This window comes from Nerophis lumbriciformis, linkage group LG06 (genome assembly GCF_033978685.3).
Source record: "Nerophis lumbriciformis linkage group LG06, RoL_Nlum_v2.1, whole genome shotgun sequence".
NCBI lineage: Eukaryota > Metazoa > Chordata > Actinopteri > Syngnathiformes > Syngnathidae > Nerophis > Nerophis lumbriciformis.
Window position 1 is genome coordinate 44498952 of NC_084553.2, and position 25186 is coordinate 44524137.

General features: G+C 40.1%; 1 protein-coding gene across 2 annotated transcripts in view; it reads left to right on the forward strand.

Moving 5' to 3' along the window:
* Nucleotides 1–25186, forward strand: part of LOC133608838 (FERM domain-containing protein 5-like) — a 167916-nt gene that overhangs the window by 112068 nt on the left and 30662 nt on the right. Inside the window, exons 1-9 of one of the 2 annotated variants that reach the window (XM_061964414.2) lie at nucleotides 10530–10940; nucleotides 12673–12770; nucleotides 12869–12992; nucleotides 16543–16630; nucleotides 17637–17725; nucleotides 17906–17969; nucleotides 22036–22127; nucleotides 22205–22279; nucleotides 22375–22443. In XM_061964414.2, the coding sequence (XP_061820398.1) occupies nucleotides 10909–10940; nucleotides 12673–12770; nucleotides 12869–12992; nucleotides 16543–16630; nucleotides 17637–17725; nucleotides 17906–17969; nucleotides 22036–22127; nucleotides 22205–22279; nucleotides 22375–22443 (731 nt within the window). In that variant the 5' untranslated portion in view covers nucleotides 10530–10908. Of the gene's footprint in view, nucleotides 1–10529; nucleotides 10941–12672; nucleotides 12771–12868; nucleotides 12993–16542; nucleotides 16631–17636; nucleotides 17726–17905; nucleotides 17970–22035; nucleotides 22128–22204; nucleotides 22280–22374; nucleotides 22444–25186 lie in introns of those variants that run through there. The other variant, XM_061964413.2, reaches the window with a different exon arrangement.

A 25186-nucleotide genomic window follows, 5' to 3' on the forward strand; every position in this document is an offset into this window, starting at 1 on the left:
CGGAGATGGCACTCCACCCTTTTCCGGGCGAGAACCATGGACTCGGACTTGGAGGTGCTGATTCTCATCCCAGTCGCTTCACACTCGGCTGCGAACCGATCCAGTGAGAGCTGAATATCCTGGCCAGATGAAGCCATCAGGACCACATCATCTGCAAAAAGCATAGACCTAATCCTGCAGCCACCAAACCGGATCCCCTCAACGCCCTTGACTGCGCCTAGAAATTCTGTCCATAAAAGTTATGAACAGGGCAGCCTTGGCGGAGTCCAATCCTCACTGGAAACGTGTCCGACTTACTGCAGGCAATGCGGACCAAGCTCTGACACTGATCGTACAGGGAGCGGGCCGCAACAATCAGACAGTCCGATACCCCATACTCTCTGAGCACTCCCCACAGGACTTCCCGAGGGACACGGTCGAATGCCTTCTCCAAGTCCACAAAGCACATGTAGACTGGTTGGGCAAACTCCCATGCACCCTCAAGGACCCTACCGAGAGTATAGAGCGGGGAAGACCAAGGACACGTTGGGAAGACTATGTCTCCCGGCTGGCCTGGGAATGCCACGGGATCCCTCGGGAAGAGCTGGACGAAGTGGCTGGGGAGAGGTAAGTCTGGTCTTCCCTGCTTAGGCTGCTGCCCCCGCGACCCGACCTCGGATAAGCGGAAGAAGATGGATGGATGGATGGATTATTAATTTAGTTAGAATTTATGTATTTACACTGTGTATAAACCTATGTTCTTATCTATGCAGTATATTTGATTAGTATTTATTTTTGTAATGTGTCTGACCTAAGCCTAACAGTAGACTTTGTGATTAACACATGATTTCATGTCATTTAGTAAGGTTCATGCTGTTAAACTGAAAGTACATTAGGTTAGATATCATTATTGACTGCGGTTAAAATCAAGAGTTATATTACTAATTCAGTTTAAAAGTGGAATAGTTGGTCCCTTAGGTCAAAAAGGTTAAAAAATAGTTTTCGATGGTTTAAGTGCATCCTGTCATTATGAACATGTGTACAAAATTCTTATGATATGATGTATGATAAGTTTTCAAGTATGCATAAACATTTAAAAAGGTTTTAGTTGGTGAAATAGTAATATTACTAGTAAAGAATGATAATAAGAAGAATACATTTGACAAGGTCAGACAGATTACACTAATTTACATACCGTATTTTCCGCACTATAAGGCGCACCGGATTATTAGCCGCACCTTCAATGAATTACATATTTCATAACTTTGTCCACCAATAAGCCGCCCCGGATTATAAGCCGCGCCTACGCTGCGCTAAAGGGAATGTCAAAAAAACAGTCAGATAGTTCAGTCAAACTTTAATAATATATTGAAAACCAGCGTTCTAACAACTCTGTCCCAAAATGTACGCAAATGTGCAATCACAAACATAGTAAAATTCAAAATGGTGTAGAGCAATAGCAACATAATGTTGCTCGAACGTTAATGTCACAACACACAAAATAAACATAGCGCTCACCTTCTGAAGTTATTCTTCATTCGTAAATCCTTCGAATTCTTCGTCTTCGGTGTCCGAATTGAAAAGTTGCGCAAGCGTGGGATCCAAAATGGCCGGTTCCGTCTCGTCGAAGTAATCGGAGTCAGTGTCGCTGTTGTTGTCCAGTAGTTCTGTGAATCCTGCCTTCCGGAAAGCTCGGACCACAGTTGTGACCGAAATATCTGCCCAGGCATTTACGATCCACTGGCAAATGTTGGCGTATGTCGTCCGGCGCTGTCTGCCCGTCTTAGTGAAGGTGTGTTCGCCTTCGGAGCTGCGTGAAAAAAGCCACCCGGCCTCTTCGCGTAAACTTCCCTTAACCACTCGCTCATCTTTTCTTCATCCATCCATCCCTTCGAGTTAGCTTTTATGATGACGCCGGCTGGAAAGGTCTCTTTTGGCAAGGTCTTCCTTTTGAATATCACCATGGGTGGAAGTTAGCATGGCAAGCTAGAACCACAGTGAAGGATGACTTCTCATTCCCTGTGGTGCGAATATTCACCGTACGTGCTCCCGTTCCACAGTGCGGTTCACAGGAATATCAGTTGCTGTGAAATACGGTAGTAATCCGTGTGCGGATGGAGAGATTGCGTCTTTTTATGAACCGGATCCCTGTCGTTTAGTAGGAGCCATTTTGTGGTCTTTACAGATGTAAACAGGAAATGAAACGTACGGTGATATCCGCGCGTTTTTTCTTCTTCTTCCGGGGGCGGGTGGTTGCTTACAGTAGAAGAAGACGCGCTTCCTGTTCTATGGGGGCGGGTGCTTTCCTTGGCGGTTGCTTGCGTAGAAGAAGAAGCGCTTCCTGTTCTACCGGGAAAAAAGATGGCGGCTGTTTACCGAAGTTGCGAGATCAAAACTTTATGAAAATGAATCGTAATAAAGCGCACCGGGTTATAAGGCGCACTGTCAGCTTTTGAGAAAATGTGTGGTTTTTAGGTGCGCCTTATAGTGCGGAAAATACGGTAGTTAGCTAAAACACAAAGGTAAGATGTGGATGTTTTTTTCAGATAATTTAGCTTCTCTATTATATTGGTTTTAGTTCAAATGTATCAAAACGGCCCCTGCATCTTTAAATTTGTATAAATGTGGCCCTCGATGGAAAACATTTGAACACCCTGGTCCTGGCCTATTACTTCCACACTGACTCCACAATCGCATGCTTCCAACTTGGTGGATAGGATGACTTTGGTGAGAACCTCTGTGACCTCACATGCTGTATGGATTTAAAAAAAAAATCCCACAGACACACTCCAACATATTCAAAAGGAGAGAGGAAGCTGTTTCTAGCTGCAAAGATGTCCCAAAACTTTTGCCCAGCATCTACTGGTGCCTCCCTATATGTTGCAGTGGGAAACGCCTGGCTGCTGGACTGTGTGTGAGACCTACCTGTCAACATAACTAATTGTTTTGCCGCCTCACAAGCCACAGAGCCTCTGAGCTTCCACAGCAACCCCCTCTACCCTGTCTGCTCACAAATAAATCTCACGCAATACTCACTGCCCGGCTCTCTCCGTGGAGCCAACAAGGGAGAGAGTGACTCGCTCGCCCACTTCAACTGACTTCACTGACATCAATAAAGAGCCTGCATAAAATGATTAAAGTAAAGTAGCATGGGAGAGTCTAAAAGGAAAGCTTCATTTATGCGCTTTTTTTATTACTTGGCCTGCCCGGGGGAGTCGCATTTTTGCATCACTACCACGGGACGTCCATGTTAGGATACACTCATTTTCTGTCTTATACAAGGGTGTCCAAACTTTTTGACTCGGGGGCCGCATTGGGCTAAAAAAAATTGCCCGGGGGGCCTAAAGTCGACTGCATGTAAAGTAACAATATAAATACATACATATAGCCTATACGTGTACAGTTGTGGTCAAAAGTTGACACACACTTGTAAAGAACATAATGTCATGGCTGTCTTGAGTTTCCAATAATTTCTACAACTCTTATTTTTTTGTGATAGAGTGATTGAAGCACATGCTTGTTTGTCACAAAAAACATTCATAAAGTGTGGTTCTTTTATGAATTTATTATGGGTCTACTGAAAATGTGACCAAATCTGCTGTCTCAAAAGTATACATACAGCAATGTTAATATTTGGTTACATATCCCTTGGCAAGTTTCACTGCAATAAGGCACTTTTGGTAGTCATCAACAAGCTTCTAGCAAGCTTCCGGTTGAATTTTTGACCACTCCTCTTGACAAAATTGGTGCAGTTCAGCTAAATTTGTTGGTTTTCTGACATCAATCAATCAATCAATCTTTATTTATATAGCCCTAAATCACAAGTGTCTCAAAGGGCTGCACAAGCCACAACGACATCCTCGGTACAAAGCCCACATGGACTTGTTTCTTCAGCATTGTCCACACGTTAAACGTTGAGAAGGCCATTCTAAAACCTTAATTGTAGCCTGATTTAGCCATTCCTTTACCACTTTTGACGTGTGTTTGGGGTCATTGTCCTGTTGGAACACCCAACTGCGCCCAAGACCCAACCTTTGGGCTGATGATTTTAGGTTGTCCTGAAGAATTTGGAGGTAATCCTCCTTTTTCATTGTCCCATTGGCAGCAAAACAGGCCCGGAGCATAATACTACCACCACCATGCTTGACGGTAGGGATGGTGTTCCTGGGATTAAAGGCCTCACCTTTTCTCCTTCAAACATATTGCTGGGTATTGTGGTCAAAACAGCTAAATTTTTGTTTCATCTGACATCACACGGACAAAAATAAGGCTTCTGGAGGAAAGTTCTGTAAATTTCAATAACGGCACTAGTTTTTTCAACGGGCAATCAACGCGAACACTTCCTTTTTGACACTCGGCCCATGCCTTAGCGGGGGAACTTGGCTGCAGTTCACGAGCAGAAATGGACAAAAGAAAGGCTACCTCATGGAAATATCAGGTTAAAAGCCATGGCAAGTTGTTCTCCGGACAAGAAAGGACCATTTTTTTGCCGTGAGAAGAGGCGACATCCCTGCAGCAAACGCCTGCTTTGCACTCGTTCTAGAGGTGGGTGGTGCTTCACTTCCGTGTTCAGATTACTGTTAAAGTGCAGTGATAACATTTAGATTGTTAATGTGTCTACAACAGACTTTTTTTTTATTGCAAACAGTTGAGCCGACATTAAAACATGTCAAGACATTTTTTCAAAACAATCACACCTTTTTTTCCAGCTTCAAAATAAAAAGGCTTTAGGTTTTCTCCTTAATGTACGGCTTTATGTTAGCCGCCACACTTAACCAAAACATTTATATAATGTATTGTAGCGTCAGGAAGAAAACAAACAAAGTCTGACTTTCTTTTAAGCTTTTATTGACAATTTTATAACAACGGGCCCAATTACAGCAAGTATATCCTCCATGCACACACGTCTGCCTCTGTGCTTCAATCCTAGACACACAACACTTGTTCATTCTCCACTGAGACGGTGTGTTCACAGACCATGGGAAAAATGACTATCATAACACACTAACATACACATTAAAACCACCAGATAGTTACAGTATGAATGGCTATATATAGTTTATTATTTGCGCACTATTGACTAATGATGCACCTAAAATTTGGCCGGAAAAAGGCGTACTGTATTCACCAGAACAGTGCTCCCGAAACCGATGTTGTAATGACGTAACCTATACGCACAGGGTTTTCTGGAGCGGAGGTAGCGTGTCCATTCTTTGGACGTACTTTAATACATACTTGCCAACCCTCCCGGACTTTCCGGGAGACTCCCGAAATTCAGCGCCTCTCCCGAAAACCTCCCGGGACAAATTTTCTCCCGAAATTCAGGCGGACCTGGAGGCCACATGGAGCAATGTTGTTGTAATATATTGAGTTGGAGGCAATAACTAGGCGAGGGGATGAAGTACATCTCTTTACTGTAGACTTCAGAACAGACTCACACACTTGACGTCAGGTGCGCAACACCACGTAAATCGTTGGCCAACCAAAAAGTAACCCCAGTACGCTATAGCCAACATTCACCAGGAGATGGCAACAGACAAACATAGATCACTCTATTACATTACATTCCTCCCATTTTACAAATGTAGAAGATACTCAAAAGAAATAAACAACCCAACCAAAAAAATGCAGCAGCTCAATTAAAAAACTGTACTTAAGCCACATTCTTTTTTTTTTTTAGTACTGAACTCATGTACTATGTCGTGTACATGTCTCTGTCGTGGGCAGCATGGTGCAAGAGGGGTTAGTGCGTCTGCCTCACAATACGAAGGTCCTGAGTAGTCGTGAGTTCAATCCCGGCCTCGGGATCTTTCTGTGTGGAGTTTGCATGTTCTCCCCGTGACTGCGTGGGTTCCCTCCGGGTACTCCGGCTTCCTCCCACCTCCAAAGACATGCACTTGGGGATAGGTTGATTGGCAACACTAAATTGGCCCTAGTGTGTGAATGTGAGTGTGAATATTGTCTGTCTATCTGTGTTGGCCCTGCGATGAGGTGGCGACTTGTCCGGGGTGTACCCCGCCTTCCGCCCGATTGTAGCTGAGATAGGCTCCAGCGCCCCCCCGCGACCCCGAAGGGAAATAAGCGGTAGAAAATGGATGGAGTACTGAACTCTTAACCCTCATTTGTAAACAATAACATGCTTATTATACAAACAGTATTTGTACACCTTTAACACAGATTGTTATACTGTCTTCAGAGATTCAGTTTTTTTGGTGGTACTCGAAACCTTTCTGGGTACCCGCGGATCACTGGTGGGGTTTTTGTTGTGGGTGATCTGGGTTCTGATGATGGCAACTCAGCAGCCATTGAATCTGGTTCAATGATGAGACTAGTTTGTGTCTGACTCACTGATGGTCCTGATGATGGAACTGAAACAGCACTGTCCAGTTGTACTGATGACACATTTTCTGCAACTGGTGGAGACAAGATAACTGGCAGTCTCCATCCCATCCATCCATTTTCTACCGCTTATTCCCTTTTTGGGGTCGCGGGGGGCGCTGGAGCCTATCTCAGCTACAATCGGGCGGAAGGCGGGGTACACCCTGGACAAGTCGCCACCTCATCGCAGGGCCAACACAGATAGACAGACAACATTCACACTCACATTCACACACTAGGGCCAATTTTAGTGTTGCCAATCAACCTATCCCCAGGTGCATGTCTTTTGGAGGTGGGAGGAAGCCGGAGTACCCGGAGGGAACCCACGCAGTCACGGGGAGAACATGCAAACTCCACACAGAAAGATCCCGAGCCCGGGATTGAACCCAAGACTACTCAGGACCTTCGTATTGTGAGGCAGATGCACTAACCCCTCTGCCACCGTGACGCCCTGGCAGTCTCTCCATGTTATATATATATATATATATATATATATATATATATATATATATATATATATATATATATATATATATATATATATATATATATATATATATATATATATATATATATGAAATACTTGACTTGGTGAATTCTAGCTGTAAATTTACTCCTCCCCTCTTAGCCACGCCCCCTCCCCACCCCGATATATATATATATATAGTGAATTCTAGCTATATATATATATATATATATATATATATATATATATATGTATATATATATATATATATATATATATATATATATATATATATATATATATATATATGAAATACTTGACTTGGTGAATTCTAGCTGTAAATTTACTCCTCCCCTCTTAGCCACGCCCCCTCCCCACCCCGATCACGCCCCCCGCTCCCACACCCCACCTCCCGAAATCGGAGGTCTCAAGGTTGGCAAGTATGCTTTAATATATTCAAGATATACCCGCTGACAGCCATCTTCACAATTTAAAATGACACTGGCGACTTTTAATGAGAGAAAGGCTCCCAGCAACGCGAAGCAAGTGTGACGTCAGGCTCTCTTTTCGTCACGGACCTGGCACGACAGACAGGGTCTCTAAACACAAGTACAGTCTCCAATAACACCAGAAATAGATACTAGATTTGTTGCAAGTTTTTTTTTTTTTATGAAGGAAAACGTGACTAAAAGGATTGGAGGTATTTCTCTAAAAAAAAAAAAAAAAAATCTCTAGAAATTACATTGTACAATAAGAAGCAACAATTTAAAAATAGAACAAAACACCATTATGTAAGAAACAATATATATGTTGATACTATACATAATATTAACAGATTTGAATTAAATGTATATTCAAATTTTTTGCCTTTTTAAAAAATATATGCAACCTAGCAAATCATGTGATGACGTCATATCGACAACGCCTCCTAACCACGAGCAGTGACGGCTGCTGCCGATCGCTACATGCTAGCATGAATGCTAACTACATCCACAACAAGCAGAGGAGAATGCTACACTGGCAAAGTTGACTGATTCAATGTTGTCAACGAAAGCGGCAAAGTTAAGTTAAACATATGCCTTTGCTAAACGGACAGCCGCCGCATGCAGGACCTCCAACACCTGTGAAGACCAAGTCCTGCAAGAAGATGTCATTCATATCACCACGGCTGATCTGTTGTCCAATACCTTGAAGAGGCACAATTACAGCAAGGATAAACCAACCAACTAGGGGCGAAGACGACAACCTCCATGTGGCTTCCTCTGCAAGTAACAAGAAATGGTGCAAGACCAACTTGTGAAACCAATGTCGCCAACCAAACGTCGAGCCGGCAGGCTTAGGACCAGCGGCCGGGCAGTCATCCCGACCGTCAAAAACCGAGGCCTGTCAGTGCTTCAACTCAATGTCGAGGGCCTAAAAACCGCAAAACTCGAAGTACTGCGTCACCTGGCTGATTCCAACAAGGCAACAGTTCTGCTCCTGCAGAAGACACACTGCACATCCGACAACATCCTAAAGATCCCTGGGTTGCATCCTGCTTGGTCCATCTACAGCAAGCAACACGGTGTGGCTACGTTCGTCAGCACTGAATTAAGCTGGTCAGCCAGCAGCCAATCCCCACCAGGCTCTAACATCGAGTGGCTGGTTACAAAAATCCAGGAAACATCAGTCGTCAACGTATACAAACCCCCACCATCGGAGCTGTGCGTGACGACACTCCGATCAATAACTGCACCTGCCAGCTATGCAGGTGACGTCAACTGTCAGTACACTGACTGGGGTTACAACCACACAACACCTAATGGAGTAGCACTGAGTGAATGGTTCTCCAACACTGATGCTCTGCTGCTGTACGACCCCTAGGAGCCTCCAACTTTCTTCTCTGCAAGCTGGAACACCTCCACCAACCCGGACCTAGCCTTCGCCATCTGCCACAGTAACCACCCCAAACCAGAGAGACGCATCCTGGATAGGTTTCCCCGATCACATCACCGACCATCCATCATTAAAGTACCAACACTGGTGGAACTGGTACCAGGGAAACCCGTCAAGTGATGGAACTTCCGAAAGGCCAACTGGGAGTCGTATGCTGAGGAGACTGAAAGAAGGTCAGCTGGCCTGTCAGACCCAGACACAGCCGATCTGGATGTGGCCTATGCAGCCTACTGCCTGGTCTTCCTGGGTGCGGCAAAGAAGACTAAGGCTGAAACGACGCGTCAACGTAGTTGATGTCATCGGTTACGTAAATATGTCGACGCCGTTTTTGTGCGTCGACGCGTCGCATATTTACGTCACACTACTGTCATGGCGGAGCGCAAAGCAGACTATGCGAGCGGTGCGAGCGAGGGGAAAAAAGCACGCCAAAAGTCGTCAAAAGTGTGAGAGTATTTCAATAAACGGCCTAATAATGTTGTTGTATGCACACTGTGTCGAGCGGAAATGGCCTATCATAGCAGCACAATGGCTATGAACGAACATTTGAAAAGAAAACCGACAGTGTTCTTGCCATCACCATCAATTAGTCAATCGTCCGCGTGAGTATATGTTGTCATCATTACACAAAAACATGAATGTGTCATTTGTATCTGCGTTGTAAATTCATAAACTAAAGCACCGTTTCGCTCTGAGAGGCGCGTTTGGCGTGCCTGTTGTTTACAAAGACGCGCTCCTCTTTAACGCTGTGGAGAGGCGGGGCCGGCGAGCGAGCGGCGAGGCGGGGCGCGCCGGGAGCGACGCCGCAATCGTGCCCAGGTGCGCGATCCGCGCACCTGGGCACGATCATCCAATCTCCTCTCGCTGAAGAAAAGGGGAGCAGCAGAGAGAGAGGGAAGAGAGACTGGAAGGAACCAGAGTGAAGCTGACGTGGAGCGAGAGAGGAGGAGAGCCAGAGACAGAGGACGACGAGCGAGCGAGGAAGAGGAGCTGAAAAGCGAGGAAAGAAAGAGAAAAGAGTTGGAAGAGAAAAGACTTTGTGTAAAATTAAAAGATTGTAAACCTGGCAAAGCCGTCTGGTGTTCAGTCTGTCGGTCCTGAAAGAACCCCACGGCACAAGACGTGTCACAAACGCTAATGTTAATTAGTTGTGCAAATACCTTTTACAACATTAACAGTTACATATCCTATGTACAAACGAACAATTAACTTTCACTTTAATCATACTATCATTGTTGTGTTATTAAGCAAAATAAGCAATACTTTTACTTTTGTTGAAATGTTTACACTGTTACAGAATATTTCGTTTTGCACTTTTTTTGTATTGGATGTTTATCTTTATTTTTGCACATTTTAGCAAATAAGCAATACTTTTACTTTTGTTGAAATGTTTACACTGTTGTTACAGAATATTTTCGTTTTGCACTTTTTTGTATTGGATGTTTATCTTTATTTTTGCACATTTTAAAGCAAAATAAGTAATACTTTTACTTTTGAAATGCTTATACTATTGCAGAATATTAAGATTTGCACTGGATGTTTACTTTTATATTTGCACATTAAAAAGCAAATAAGCTACTTTTAATTTTGTTAAATGTTAAAAGTTTTAAATGTTTACATTGTTACAGAATATTTTGTCATGTTGTTGTCAATTTTGACTGAGTGGCCATACTTCTTTTTTTTTTGTAAATAAAAGCCATGCCTTTTGAAAAAACTGGCCTACATTTATTTTTTCATCTTCATTTTAAATAAATAAATAAAAATCGGTAAAAGAAAAAATAATCTATAGATTAATCGAAAAAATAATCTATAGATCAACCGATTAATCGAAAAAATAACCTATAGATTAATCAATAGAAAAATAATCGTTAGCTGCAGCCTTAAAGAAGACCATTCCACTGGGCTATAACAGGAATTGGGTTGGGACGAGGAAAGCAGCCGCCTTCTGTGTGACCACCAGAGGGCTAGCTCCAGAGAAGAGGTGGACATGACTGCAGCAGCACTGCTCCAGAAGCTGGATATCACCCGCAGGGCCAGATGGACAGAAGTCGTCGAATCAATCAACTTCACCCATTCTAGTCGCAAGGCGTGGCAGACCATCAACCAGCTCACAGGCAGAAATACAACACCCCACAGCTGCCCAGTCACAGCAAATGCCATTGCATCCCATCTCAATGATTAAAAGGTAATGCAAAGTTAATTCTTGTTGCACTTATATACATTTTTAATTTTCCTGAGGGAACTCTCCTGAAGGAATCAATAAAGTACTATCTATCTATCTATCTATCTATCTATCTATCTATCTATATATTAATAATTATCAAACAAGTGTAATAAGATGGTAAGCAGTTTACAGTAAGTCTAATGTAAGTCTTATTTTATGATCGTGAAGATCTTGTGGAACTGCAAACAGCACAAATTACGTTCAAAACAAAAACAATTCACTTCCTGGAAATGTTCAGAAATTAGTCAGGGAAAGAAAGGGGGTATATAATTTAAAAGGTAAATTCCATCTCAAAATCCAGAATATGCGCACAACACAAAGAAGCTTTTGTGTTTCTATAACTGGAGTAAAATTATGGAAACAGTTTGAATGTGGGGTTAAAAATGTTCAACCATAGTTCTGGTTAAAAAGAGCCTCATATTTATAAGAATGAGGATTTTTAACAATCATACGGCATTTACATTATTTTTTTTATCAGACGGGTATTCATGTATTTATTTGTTGGTGTTACTGTCACTTAGTACTTGTACAGTATGGGCCATGTGTATACATATGTATTTTTGTAGCAAAAAATTTGTTTAATATAAATATTAAAATAAGACCAATATATTAATGAATGTATAGATGATAATGACAAGAAAGTTAGATAGTTAAATTATAAATTAGGGTTTGGGAGTAAATATGCTTTACTTCTTCCCACTCCTTTTTGGATACAAAAAAACTAATCATTATGTATACTTTTCATCTTTTATGTGTTAACAATGTGAAGTATATGTTTTTATATCTGCATTTTACTGTATTATTATTATGATAATTTTGCTTTTGTTTGTCTTTTTTGTTTTTTGTTTTGTGTTTAACATGTCCAAAATAAACTACTACTACTGCTTAGTCTGCCAACTTCAAGGTAAATGCAAGCGGGTCCAAAATATGTGATCTAATATCACATAATTTGCAATATACCCTGGTGTCATATATTAGGATTAATAAAGTTAAATCCTGTATAGACTTTTCCAGAAAACATCTAAAAATCAGATTCTATGGAATGTCAACTTGTGTCAGACTGATCTTGGAACAGCTCGTGATCCAAAGCATACCACAATGTGCGTCAAACATGGCATGGTTGTAATGGTGCCAACATGTGTGCATAGATATTGCGACTGCAACTGTGAGGTGTACTACTTTAGAACCCCTGAAAATGGACATAATCTAAATAAATGGCCTTGTGGTTAGAGTGTCCGCCTTGAGATCGGTAGGTCGTGAGTTCAAACCCCGGCCGAGTCATACCAAAGACTATAAAAATGGGACCCATTGCCTCCCTGCTTTGCACTCAGCATCAAAGGTTGGAATTGGGGGTTAAATCACCAAAATGATTCCCGAGCGCGGCCACCGCTGCTGCTCACTGCTCCCCTCACCTCCCAGGGGGTGGAACAAGGGGATGGGTCAAATGCAGAGAATAATTTCACCACACCTAGTGTGTGTGTGACTATCAGCGGTACTTTTTAAATGGTAATGTCATGCAAGACGGTAGATCAAAATACAGCATCATATTTTTCCCCCAATGATGAATTATGCGGCCTTAAGGGAGTTTGACATTAAAGTGTCCCCTGTGAGTGATTAAATAACGCCGTTCTTCCTAACACTGACTGTATGTGTGGTCGGTAATAACATGTGTAATCTGTCTCCCTAATGGCAGATATCTGGTCTTCCTGCAAGTGAAGAGGGATCTCTACCACGGTCGCCTCTTGTGCAAGACCTCGGACGCTGCTCTCTTGGCTGCGTATATACTGCAAGGTATCACCGTCCCTTGGGAAGCGCTTGTATTGGATTGTGCAGGCGTACACTTTAAATTTCATCCTTTAACATAAACCTTGTCGTCTTCCTTTTGTCAGCTGAAATCGGTGACTACGACCCCGGAAAACACCCCGAGGGCTACAGCTCCAAGTTCCAGTTCTTCCCAAAACACTCGGAGAAATTGGAGCGACGCATAGCGGACATACACAAGACGGAGCTGATGTAAGGCCGGGAACCGTCAGCTCAGTCCCTAATGTTTTGGCAAGGCGGGTGTGAAGTGCAGTACACGGGGGAAGGTTAAACAAGCAGCCGTGCTCTGTATTGTAAGCACACGCCGAAACATTTGACCTTTAACCTTGTCATCATGCCGCGCCTCCACTTGTCAACCTTTATGGATGATGCATCGGCTTTAACACACACACAACACGCTCACTAGACAAGGGGTTTGTTTGGCTTTAAGTCCTCTACTTTTATTCTTTTATAGCAGGATCCTCAATCTCATTGGTTTTCAGGGCCAGATTTTCCCAGAAGACACTGTAAGGGTTGTTAAAAGATTGTTACAAAGTAGTACCCCAACTACTGATCTTAAATGGCTCTGTGACACAGCTCTTAAATCAAAACACTTGTGTCTAAAATCATACCATTGATTTGAATTTAAATGAATTCAGTCTGTGTTTGGCCCACAAAACAGCACAATTTTAACATGTAACATGCCTTTTAAAAGAAAAAACATTTTATGAAAAAATACAAAGAAATGGACTACTAACAACTACAGCTTCTGGCTGCTTTTGTCCGTCAAACACACCACCAGCAGCTTCTCTATATTTTCATGGATAAATGTCTGCCATTTAGATATATTGGCTGGCATTAGACTCATCCTGCTTCAGACTAGCAGTGACATGCTCCAACTTCTTGGGATTAAATCACCAAAAATTATTCCCGAGCGTGGCCACCGCTGCTGCTCACTGCTCCCCTCACCTCCCAGGGGGTGAACAAGGGAATGGGTCAAATGCAGAGGTTAATTTCACCACACCTAATGTGTGTGTGTGACTATGAGTGGTACTTTATTTTACCAAATGGGACTGCCCGCTCTGTCATGTTTTTGATGTATTTCTTTAATTTGTGAAGTGAAGTGAATTATATTTATATAGCGCTTTTCTCTTGTGACTCAAATCGCTTTACATAGTGAAACCCAATATCTAAGTTACATTTAAACCAGTGTGGGTGGCACTGGGAGCAGGTGGGTAAAGTGCCTTGCCCAAGGACACAACAGCAGTGACTAGGATGGTGGAAGCGGGGATCGAACCTGCAACCCTCAAGTTGCTGGCACGGCCGCTCTACCAACCGAGCTATACCGCCCCAATTTGATAAATGTCTTTCACTTTTTATTCTCAGCACTGTCCTTTACACTCACTTTCCTTCTTACCATGGTTGGAAAGCAAAGTTATGTCGATCTCTAGCTATAAGCTAATGCTAGCAAGTAAGACCAGATGTTTTGGTTGGGTCTTACAGGGCTTACGGTAACATTTGCTATGCCATCTAATCCTGCTTGACACTCAGCATCAAGGGTCGGAATTGGGGGTTAAATCACCAAAATGATTCCCGGGCGTAGCCACCGCTGCTGCTCACTGCTCCCCTCACCTCCCAGAGGGTGATCAAGGGTGATGGGTCAAATGCAGAGAATAATTTCGCCCACACCTGGTGTGTGCGTGTGACAATCATTGGTACTTTAACTTTTTAACTTTAATGGTGGGGGGTGCTTGTAACTCACATTTTTGCTAACATCATAAAGCATGACAATTAGCTGAGAGACAGCTCTCATCTCAAAACACTCTTAAGTTGAGGTACCACTGTGAGTATAATATAAATAGAATAGAATAATGCACATATAATATTTTATTACAAACCATAATTATGGTAGTTTTCATCCTGACTGGGATTTAAACTCAGGTCCACATGTTCAAAGAGCAAGCATCATTACCCACTGAGCTATCGAACCACTCATTAATGTACCAGTAGAGTGGAAAAACAAGTTGACTTTGTATGCTTAATTGTGTTTCATTGTATCCATTAAACTATATTCAATCATATTTACAATCCACAAAGTATGTAAAAACGCAGTTTAAACATCACAAAATGCCACAAATTCAGTCATCCCTCCGAATGCCTTCGGCTATTTCCGGAGATTGATGTCACAATGGGAACGCTTCTGCACTCTGACAATAGTATCAGATCAGTCAATACGCAGAAATTAGACAGCGATGTTCACAATCTCTGGATAAAACATGAACACTTATGTTTTTATTTTTTATATGCATTCTAAGTTGTAAATAAATAAATACATAAAAAGTCTGCTAACACTGTAGTCAAAGGGGGCTCTCTATTTCGCCCACAAAACCCTCAAATTAACCATCCAAAACCCGCCAACAATACTCTTTATACATATAGTGACCTGAATATTAACCATATATTAGCAAAGTTGTTATTATAAGCGCTAACGCAGACAAACTATTTCTTAGCGGCACAATGATACAAACAGCCAACTCCTTTACTGTGAGCTGGCCGCAATGTCCTGCTGCTCCCGCATCATCGCGTCTCACCTCGTCAAAGTTATTCTAGATTATAAATCATGCCTCTCATCTGGATATTAGGAAGATTTAGCCATAAATCTAGGAGTTGTTCATGTGTGATATTCAATTTATACCCAAAAATGGAGACAGAAACACACAACTGAGACTTCCTTGTTAACCCTTCGTCTGGATCATACCAACATTACCATTGTTGGTATATTCATTATTCCTACATTGTTGATACAAATTATTGTTACAGTGTAATAATTACTGTTACCTGTGGTAATGCCACTATGACAAAACCTCTGTATTATAATCCTTGAACAAAGTAAGAGTGAAAGTCATGTGAATAATCACTGAATGGAGAACTGGGGGTGGGATTAAATAAATTATCTTCTTCCCACTCCCTTTCAGGCAAAACTGGACAATCATGCACTATATTAATTTATATTATTATGTGTTGTCAACTTGTACTTCTTTATGTCATTGCCTGAAATAAATAAATAAATGAAAAAAAAAAAAAATCATGAATAATTCTTCATCTAAACGGGAAGATATGGACATCCTGTCAATTGTCATCGAAGTAAGAGCAGACATTGTACAGTAAGGTATCGTTTTATTATGCTTGTAGTTTGTATTTCTTGTTCAGCACTTCGCAATAGTGCTACATGATTCTATAGTGTTTCACTAAAGCTGGATTTGTTTAGCAGAGCTTCCAAAACTTGTAGCTCCTCCTCCTTATATTGGGCATCAACAATATAAGGTTCTGGATCATATTTTTTTCCAAAGTAATCGTTGTTGGCTCTTAATGCATGATTTGCATTGTTTTTGGTGGGGAAGGGATCTGCTGTCCCTACTACTACGTTACGCGATGACGTGTCTGGCTTCCTCATCTCTTAAAATGGCTCGAAATCTCAGTGAGATTGATACTACTTTGATCATGTCTATTTATTTGAAGTCTTTAGGTGTCATAAATCAGATATACATGATATTAGTTTCAATATAGAGGCAACTTGTTTTTCCACACGACTAGTACTTTCAATGTCTTCTATGTTAATGAGCATTTTTTTGTATGGTTTAAATATTTTGGGTGATGAAAGGCCGCCAAATTAGGACTCTTGCATTCTATAGTTAATAACATCAGTCGTGTCAAATACAACATAGGGTGTTGCTGACAAAAGCCTTTTTTTTTTTTTTTGTAGAGGTCAAAGTCCTGAAACATCAGAGCTTAACTTCCTCCAGAAGGCTCAGATGTTGGAGACGTATGGAGTGGACCCACATCCATGCAAGGTGGGGGAATCACATTAATATATTCACATTTGTCCCAAAAAATATTTTACTGACTCGACTGTAACAACAGAATTACTTTGCCCGAAAAAAAAAAGTCAAGGTAGTCCTACTGTATATTCGGGGTGTAGAGATTAGTACCAACAGGTGGAGTCAAAGTCAATCAGAACCCCAGTGGAAAAAAGTGGCTCAAAGGTGCTAATTTTAAGATAATAATAATTAAAAAAAATATATTTTTATTTTTTATTTTATTGCAATCTAGCGTTGTACGTTTTTGGGGTTTTTTGTGTTAAAAAAGTATTTGTCCTATATTCACTGCAAAATTTCTGCAAAATACTTTGTTAAATACTCACAAATGGTACACTTCTTGTCAAATAGTGGAGTGTACCATTTGTGAGTATTTAACAAAGTATTTTGCAGAAGATCCATCAACACACACTTATTTGCGTGCCATACCCCAGTGAATATAAGACAAATACTTTTTTAACACAAAAAACCCAAAAACGTACAACGCTAGATTGCAATAAAATAAAAATAAAAACATTTTTATTATTATTATCTTAAAATTAGCACCTTTGAGCCACTTTTTTCCACTGGGGTTCTGATTGACTTTGACTCCACCTGTTGGTACTAATCTCTTGTCAAATAGTGGAGTGGGCACAGTGAGGTGCCAGGGGGGACTTTTAGTATTAGTGTTGCCATCCATGCTTTAACAACACACAAGCCTGCAGCTATGTGGTAACAGTGTTCAAAGTAATGAACAGGCTGCCTGTTTTTAATGTAATGTACTGTAAATATACGTGTAACCAATCAAAAAAGACTGTCTTTTAGTGAAGCACGACAGAAAATGATTGCCAACCACTGCTCTAAAGTCTGTGGGTGTATTTGGATGACATTTGAGATCTGGCCATGTTATGACTTGTAGCGCTCTATAGTGCTAATGCAAATTATAGAATTCTGATCTGAGTACCATTTGTTATTTTTAATGACATTCTTCATCTGGTGTCAGGACGTGTCTGGTAATCCAGCTTTTCTAGCATTCACACCGTTTGGATTCACCGTACTGCAAGGAAACAGGAGGATTCATTTCCTAAAATGGTGAGTTTTAACTAGAAAAGTGCATATTAGAGATGACAATCAAACCCATTTGACAATCAAATCATTGTAAGGGCCCACTGTACTACAACATTTAGGCAAGATCTGTGTATGAACAGCTCGTACACCTCTTTCTCTTCATGTGTCTCACTGTTTACTCGTCTCTGCTTGTCATGTATCTAGGGATGAGGTGACCAAGCTGAAGTTTGAGGCAAAGACATTCCACATATATGCAAGTCAGACAGAGGTACTGTACACACCATGCCTACATTGAATGACACTTCTAGTACCTTTTGTCATCTTCGCATCTGACTGATATCATTAAAGTTATTAGGTTACTTGCTCTGAGTGACCAATCGAACGTCAAAGTGTTATAGAGGAACAGATTGAAAGTGTTTGATTGGTTTTGGTTGGGGGCTTTGATAGAGCCTGTAAAAATGCCATCTAGAACACAATTCCAGTCAAAGTATGACACAAAAAACACTGATGACGACACGTTCTGTAAAAATAATGACGGACTCACCATCAGTGCGAGCCCCGAGCTGTGACTGACAGACGCAGCATGTTTTTATTGTGCATTTCACACCTATGAGGAAATCAGATACGCGGCCAGTTCAGTTTCACACGCTGACATAGTTGTCTGCTATCCATCCAAGCAAGGCCTAAACATAAACAAAAGTTTGAATTTGAGTTTGAGTTTAAATTTATTTCGAACATGCATACAATTACAACATGATACATCACCATTTCCAGTTTCTCTTTTCAACATGTTCGAAAAGAAGTAGGAAGAAGCAGAGCCTATTCTATCCTACCTGTTTTCCATTACAAAGCAATTGCTAACACTTTTGTTCACTTCCTGTTCTCAATTTATTCACAATATATTGCACAAATAATAACATAAAAAAATAAATAATAATTAGTGAAGTAAATTGTATTTCATATGGTGAGATAAATAAGACTATCAATGAGTTCAGAATGTTTCTTCCTCCCTGTATTTTGTAAACACTTTGAGTTTGAACAGTTTCTTAGATTCGATCATATTAGTACACTGTTTGATTTTTTTACTTAATCCATTCCATAATTTAATTCCAAATACAGATATTGTAAAGGTTTTAAGTGTTGTGCGTGCATACAAATGTTTTCAATTAAAATTGTCTCTAAGGTTATATTTCTCCTCTTTCGTTGAAAAGAATTGTTGTACGTTCTTGTGTAGCGGGTTTTAGCTTGCCTTGTGCATGAATTTTAGCTGTTTGCAAATTCACTATATCGTGGAATTTCAATATTTTTGATTCAATAAATAAAGGGTTTGTAAGTTTTTTATATCCAACATGATGTATTATTCTATCTGATTTTTTTGTAACACGGTTAGTGACTGAAGTGTATTTTTGTAATTATTTCCCCATATTTCAGCACAATAACTCAGATATGGTAACATTAGTGAGCAGTGAAGAGTATAAAGGGATTTTTGGTCCAATACATTATTAGCTATATTGATTATTGGTGTATTTCTTGCCACCTTATGTTGTATATTTTTGTATGAGATTTCCAGTTCATTTTATCATCAATCATTACACCTAGAAATGTGGTTTCATTTACTCTTTCAATTTATATTTCGTAAAAAAAATACATATATATTTCTATAGTAATGGGCAACAGTGTATAAATATACAATACAATATCAATAAATTGTCCTGCGTTTTGATCTGATTGCACGTTTAATAAATACAATTAAAAATGTATTTAAACTACCTCAAAAACTGAGAAAATAGTTTGTTACATTTGTTTCTAAATCTTTTCATAAAATTTGACTTTAATATTAAATGTAATCATTTTAATCCCTTCAACTTTTTCTTCTTTATGTATTTGTCTTACTCCTTCTACCAACTATACTTTAAATATATTTTTTGGTTTGTTTCTTTGTTTTAAGTCAAATTCACACTTAATTGTCCCTGTTTTGTCAGTCACTCCTTACCATATAACCATATTTCACAAGTCACATGGTTCTCAGGTCTATCATTCAGATCCGCAAGTAAATTATCACAATTTTTTTTTCTGTATATTCGATGGGGGGTTAAAATCTTAGCTCAGTCCTGTTAGTCTCAACATAAATTCTATGTGGCTATATTTTATGTATTTGCTCATTCTATGCAATAATACTCACTCCTGTTTACTCAAATTAGTTTTAGCTAAGGAACCTTGGCTTGTATATAAAAAAAAGTTGCATTTGATGGCCCAATACACATTTTGAGTACAGTATATACAGTGGGGCAAAAAAGTATTTAGTCAGCCACCAATTGTGCAAGTTCTCCCACTTAAAATGATGACAGAGGTCTGTAATTTTCATCATAGGTACACTTCAACTGTGAGAGACAGAATGTGAAAAAAAAATCCAGGAATTCACATTGTAGGAATTTTAAAGAATTTATTTGTAAATTATGGTGGAAAATAAGTATTTGGTCACTTCAAACAAGGAAGATCTCTGGCTCTCACAGACCTGTAACTTCTTCTTTAAGAAACTCTTCTGTCCTCCACTTGTTACCTGTATTAATGGCACCTGTTTGAACTGGTTATCTGTATAAAAGACACCTGTCCACAGCCTCAAACAGTCAGAATCCAAACTCCACTATGGCCAAGACCAAAGAGCTGTCGAAGGACACCAGGAAAAGAATTGTAGACCTGCACCAGACTGTGAAGAGTATTTCTACAATAGGCAAGCAGCTTGGTGTGAAAAAATCAACTCTGGGAGCAATTATCAGAAAATGGAAGACATACAAGACCACTGATAATCTCCCTCGATCTGGGGCTCCACGCAAGATCTCATCCCGTGGGGTCAAAATGATCATGAGAACGGTGAGCAAAAATCCCAGAACCACACGGGGGGACCTGGTGAATGACTGCAGAGAGCTGGGACCAAAGTAACAAAGGTTACGATCAGTAACACACTACGCCGACAGGGAATCAAATCCTGCAGTGCCAGACGTGTCCCCCTGCTTAAGCCAGTGCATGTCCAGGCCGTCTGAAGTTTGCCAGAGAGCACATGGATGATACAGCAGAGGATTGGGAGAATGTCATGTGGTCAGATGAAACCAAAATAGAACTTTTTGGTATAAACTCAACTCGTGTTTGGAAGAAGAAGAATACTGAGTTGCATCCCAAGAACACCATACCTACTGTGAAGCATGGAGGTGGAAACCTCATGCTTTGGGGCTGTTTTTCTGCTAAGGGGACAGGCCGACTGATCCGTGTTAAGGAAAGAGTGAATGGGGCCATGTATCGTGAGATTTTGAGCCAAAACCTACTTCCATCAGTGAGAGTTTTGAAGATGAAACGTGGCTGGGTCTTCCAGCATGACAATGATCCCAAACACACCGCCCGGGCAACGAAGGAGTGGCTCCGTAAGAAGCATTTGAAAGTCCTGGAGTGGCCTAGCCAGTCTCCAGACCTCAACCCCATAGAAAATCTGTGGAGGGAGTTGAAAGTCCGTGTTGCTCGGCAACAGCCCCAAAACATCACTGCTCTCGAGAAGATCTGCATGGAGGAATGGGCCAAAATACCAGCTACTGTGTGTGCAAACCTGGTAAAGACCTATAGTGATCGTTTGACCTCTGTTATTGCCAACAAAGGTTATATTACAGAGTATTGAGTTGAATTTTTGTTATTGACCAAATACTTATTTTCCACCATAATTTACAAATAAATTCTTTAAAAATCCTACAATGTGAATTCCTGGATTTTTTTTTTACATTCTGTCTCTCACAGTTGAAGTGTACCTATGATGAAAATTACAGACCTATGTGATCATTTTAAGTGGGAGAACTTGTACAATTGGTGGCTGACTAAATACTTTTTTGCCCCATTGTATATATATATATATATATATATATATATATATATATATATATATATATATATATATATATTCATATATCATACATTTTAAAGTTTTTTGGGGGGCCAGGGGGGATTTGGATTTGGGGATACAATTTATACTGATTTGTTGGAATAGCCCATATATTTATTTACAACGAAAATAAATGACCCCACACAATGGAGTAGGCTTTGCTTCCTGTAATATATTTTAATACTCTATACTGTTTTAGTCCTATCAGAGTTACTATTTAAAACGAATTGGGGTTTTCACTGTGACGTATGGCAAAAAATTGCAGCATGTTTGGAGAGGATTGGCTCAAAATTATGACGAGGATATTTGTGACTTGATGAGTGTTCAAAAGAACCGTTTTGTATTTTTGTAGTCCAGTTGCTCTGAGGAATCTACAATAACCAACATATCTCAATCAATGCTGTGTTTTTAGGAACAGAAAATCATACTGACCTACTTTGCACCAACCCCTGAGGCCTGTAAGCACCTCTGGAAGTGCGGTGTGGAAAATCAAGCCTTCTATAAGTGAGTCACATGACATTAACAAAATGGACACGGCGAAATGACTTTAAATGATGAGACATGGTTTTTTTTCCTATGAGGTTGGATAAGTCCAGTCAAGTGCGCACAGTGTCCAGTAGCAATCTCTTCTTCAAGGGTAGTCGCTTCAGATACAGGTGACAATGATAAACACAAATATGTCGGGTAACACTGAATGAGATCATTGAGGAATAGCTTGTCTCTGCGTTGTATGTTTGTTTTTTTTCCCCAGTGGAAAGGTTGCAAAAGAGGTCATGGAACAAAGTGCCAAAATTAAAAGGGACCCGCCTGAGATTCACAGGTCAGAAATCCAATTACTGTATTTTTCGGAGTATAAGTCGCTCCGGAGTATAAGTCGCACCGGCCGAAAATGCATAATAAAGAAGGAAAAAACATATATAAGTCGCACTGGAGTATAAGTCGCATTTTTGGGGGAAATGTATTTGATAAAACCCAACACCAAGAATAGACATTTGAAAGGCAATTTAAAATGAATAAAGAATAGTGAACAACAGGCTGAATAAGTGTACGTTATATGACGCATAAATAACCAACTGAGAAAGTGCCTGGTATGTTAACGTAACATATTATGGTAAGAGTCATTCAAACAACTATAACATATAGAACATGCTATACGTTTACCGAACAATCTGTCACTCCAAACGCTAAATCCCATGAAATCTTATACGTCTATTCTCTTACGTGAATGAGCTAAATAATATTATTTGATATTTTACGGTAATGTGTTATTAATTTCACACATAAGTCGCTCCTGAGTATAAGTCGCACCCCCGGCCAAACTATGAAAAAAACTGCGACTTATAGTCCGAAAAATATGGTATCTAATAATCTCCTCACGAAGTGTTGGCAATTATTTTGTACAGAATCTCCCAAATGCAAGCATTTTTATCGCATATTTTCTCAAGGGACAATACTATAGAAGTGAAACTTGGATATACTTTAAAATAGTCAGTGCACAACTTATGTAGCAGTAGTATCGATACCAAGGTGAGTATTGGTATTGGATCGATGCTTTTGTTGCAGTGTCTCGTCTATACGTCCAGCAATTTACTGCAGCATCTCTCCGAGTCTGTCTGTGCGACAACAAACCTCTCGCTCTCCATTCTGCTGCTGCTCACTCAGACATTTTTTTCACAAATATCTGTCCGCATTGGAAGTTATGTTTGTTGTTTAGTTGACATTAATATTTCTGTTACATTATGCTGTTTGTCATTTTTGCACTAATTACTTTTTTTGTAAAATAACATTGTGCAGTTGACCATAACAAGGGAATTGTTCTATTATACTATTGTATTTTTTTATATTGTGGCATTTACCACCATTATTGTCTAAGTATCTAGAAACACAAGTGAGTAGCGAGATATTTGTGTCTCACCTACAGTCAAATCTGGTCGAGGGGCTGCATGAGTGCTTCCAACAGATGTGACTTTTTTGAACGGCACTTTTAAGTGAATGTTGTTACACAAATGCGAGCTGTTTTTTTTTTTGCACTCTGTTTTTTATGTCTGCATTTTCCCATGCCTGCTTGTGCATACCACCAGACTGGCAACTGGACTAGAAAATAAATCAGACTCAAAGGATACGTTCTGATTCATTTTTCTGGTTCATTGTTTAATGTGCATATGTAAAGTAGTTCAAGCGTAGGTACACACACCATGTAGGATAGTACAAGTTTGTAGGGGTGCTCCAAAAATTAGATTTACATCCGAATTGATTCTTATTCAACCCGATTCTATAATTTGATTCATAATTTTTTTTTTTATCAATTAAATGTTTTAAAATTTAGAAAAGAAATGTCAAATAATTAATTTTAAAAAAGGCTGTTTTAGGCCATCTCCATGCTTATTCGCTGTGCGTATACCTTATACGTAAGCAACAAACATTAGGTTTCGTAACATGCAACCTGTTTTGGTTACCGGTTTTATTATAATTACTATACCAAATTTTACTAGTATCGGTTTTAATCAAAAATCATATTATATCTAGAATAGATTCTAAATTGAATCACCACCCTAAGAATCAAAATCAAATCAAATCCTGGGTAGCCCAAAGATTCCCATCTTTGTATTCACATTTTTTATCATGTTCTAATTTGTATTCTAGTTGTATTTATACTTACACACATATACATTTTATTCTTATAGTTATTATTTGTGGGTTTTTTTCTTAATAGTTAAAGGGGAACATTATCACCAGACCTATGTAAGCGTCAATATATACCTTAATGTTGCAGAAAAAAGACCATATATTTTTTTAACCGATTTCCGAACTCTAAATGGGTGAATTTTGGCGAATTAAACGCCTTTCTATTATTCGCTCTCGGAGCGATGACGTCACGTTGTGACGTCACATCGGGAAGCAATCCGCCATTTTCTCACTTTCCTCGGTGTGTTGTCGGAGGGTGTAACAACACGCACAGGGACGGATTCAAGTTGCACCAGTGGCCCAAAGATGCGAAAGTGGCAAGAAATTGGACGAAATTTGTTCAAAATACGAGGGTGTGGGGAAAGCCGACGAAATGGTCATTCGTTTGTTCCGCACACTTTACCGACGAAAGCTATGCTACGACAGAGATGGCAAGAATGTGTGGATATCCTGCGACTCTCAAAGCAGATGCATTTCCAACGATAAAGTCAAAGAAATCTGCCGCCAGACCCCCATTGAATCTGCCGGAGTGTGTGAGCAATTCAGGGACAAAGGACCTCGGTAGCACGGCAAGCAATGGCGGCAGTTTGTTCCCGCAGACGATCGAGCTAAACCCCCTGGATGTCTTGGCTCACACCGCTTCTACCGTCCCTTATGCCACCGAAGATGATCAAGAGAAAAATATCGACCCTAGCTTCCCTGGCCTGCTGACATCAACTCCAAAACTGGACAGATCAGCTTTCAGGAAAAGAGAGCGGATGAGGGTATGTCTACAGAATATATTAATTGATGAAAACTTTATTCATTACTCGCGGTTTTACGTAAATTATTATACATAAACTGTGTTTACCAATAATTTAGCTTAAAAACATTTATTT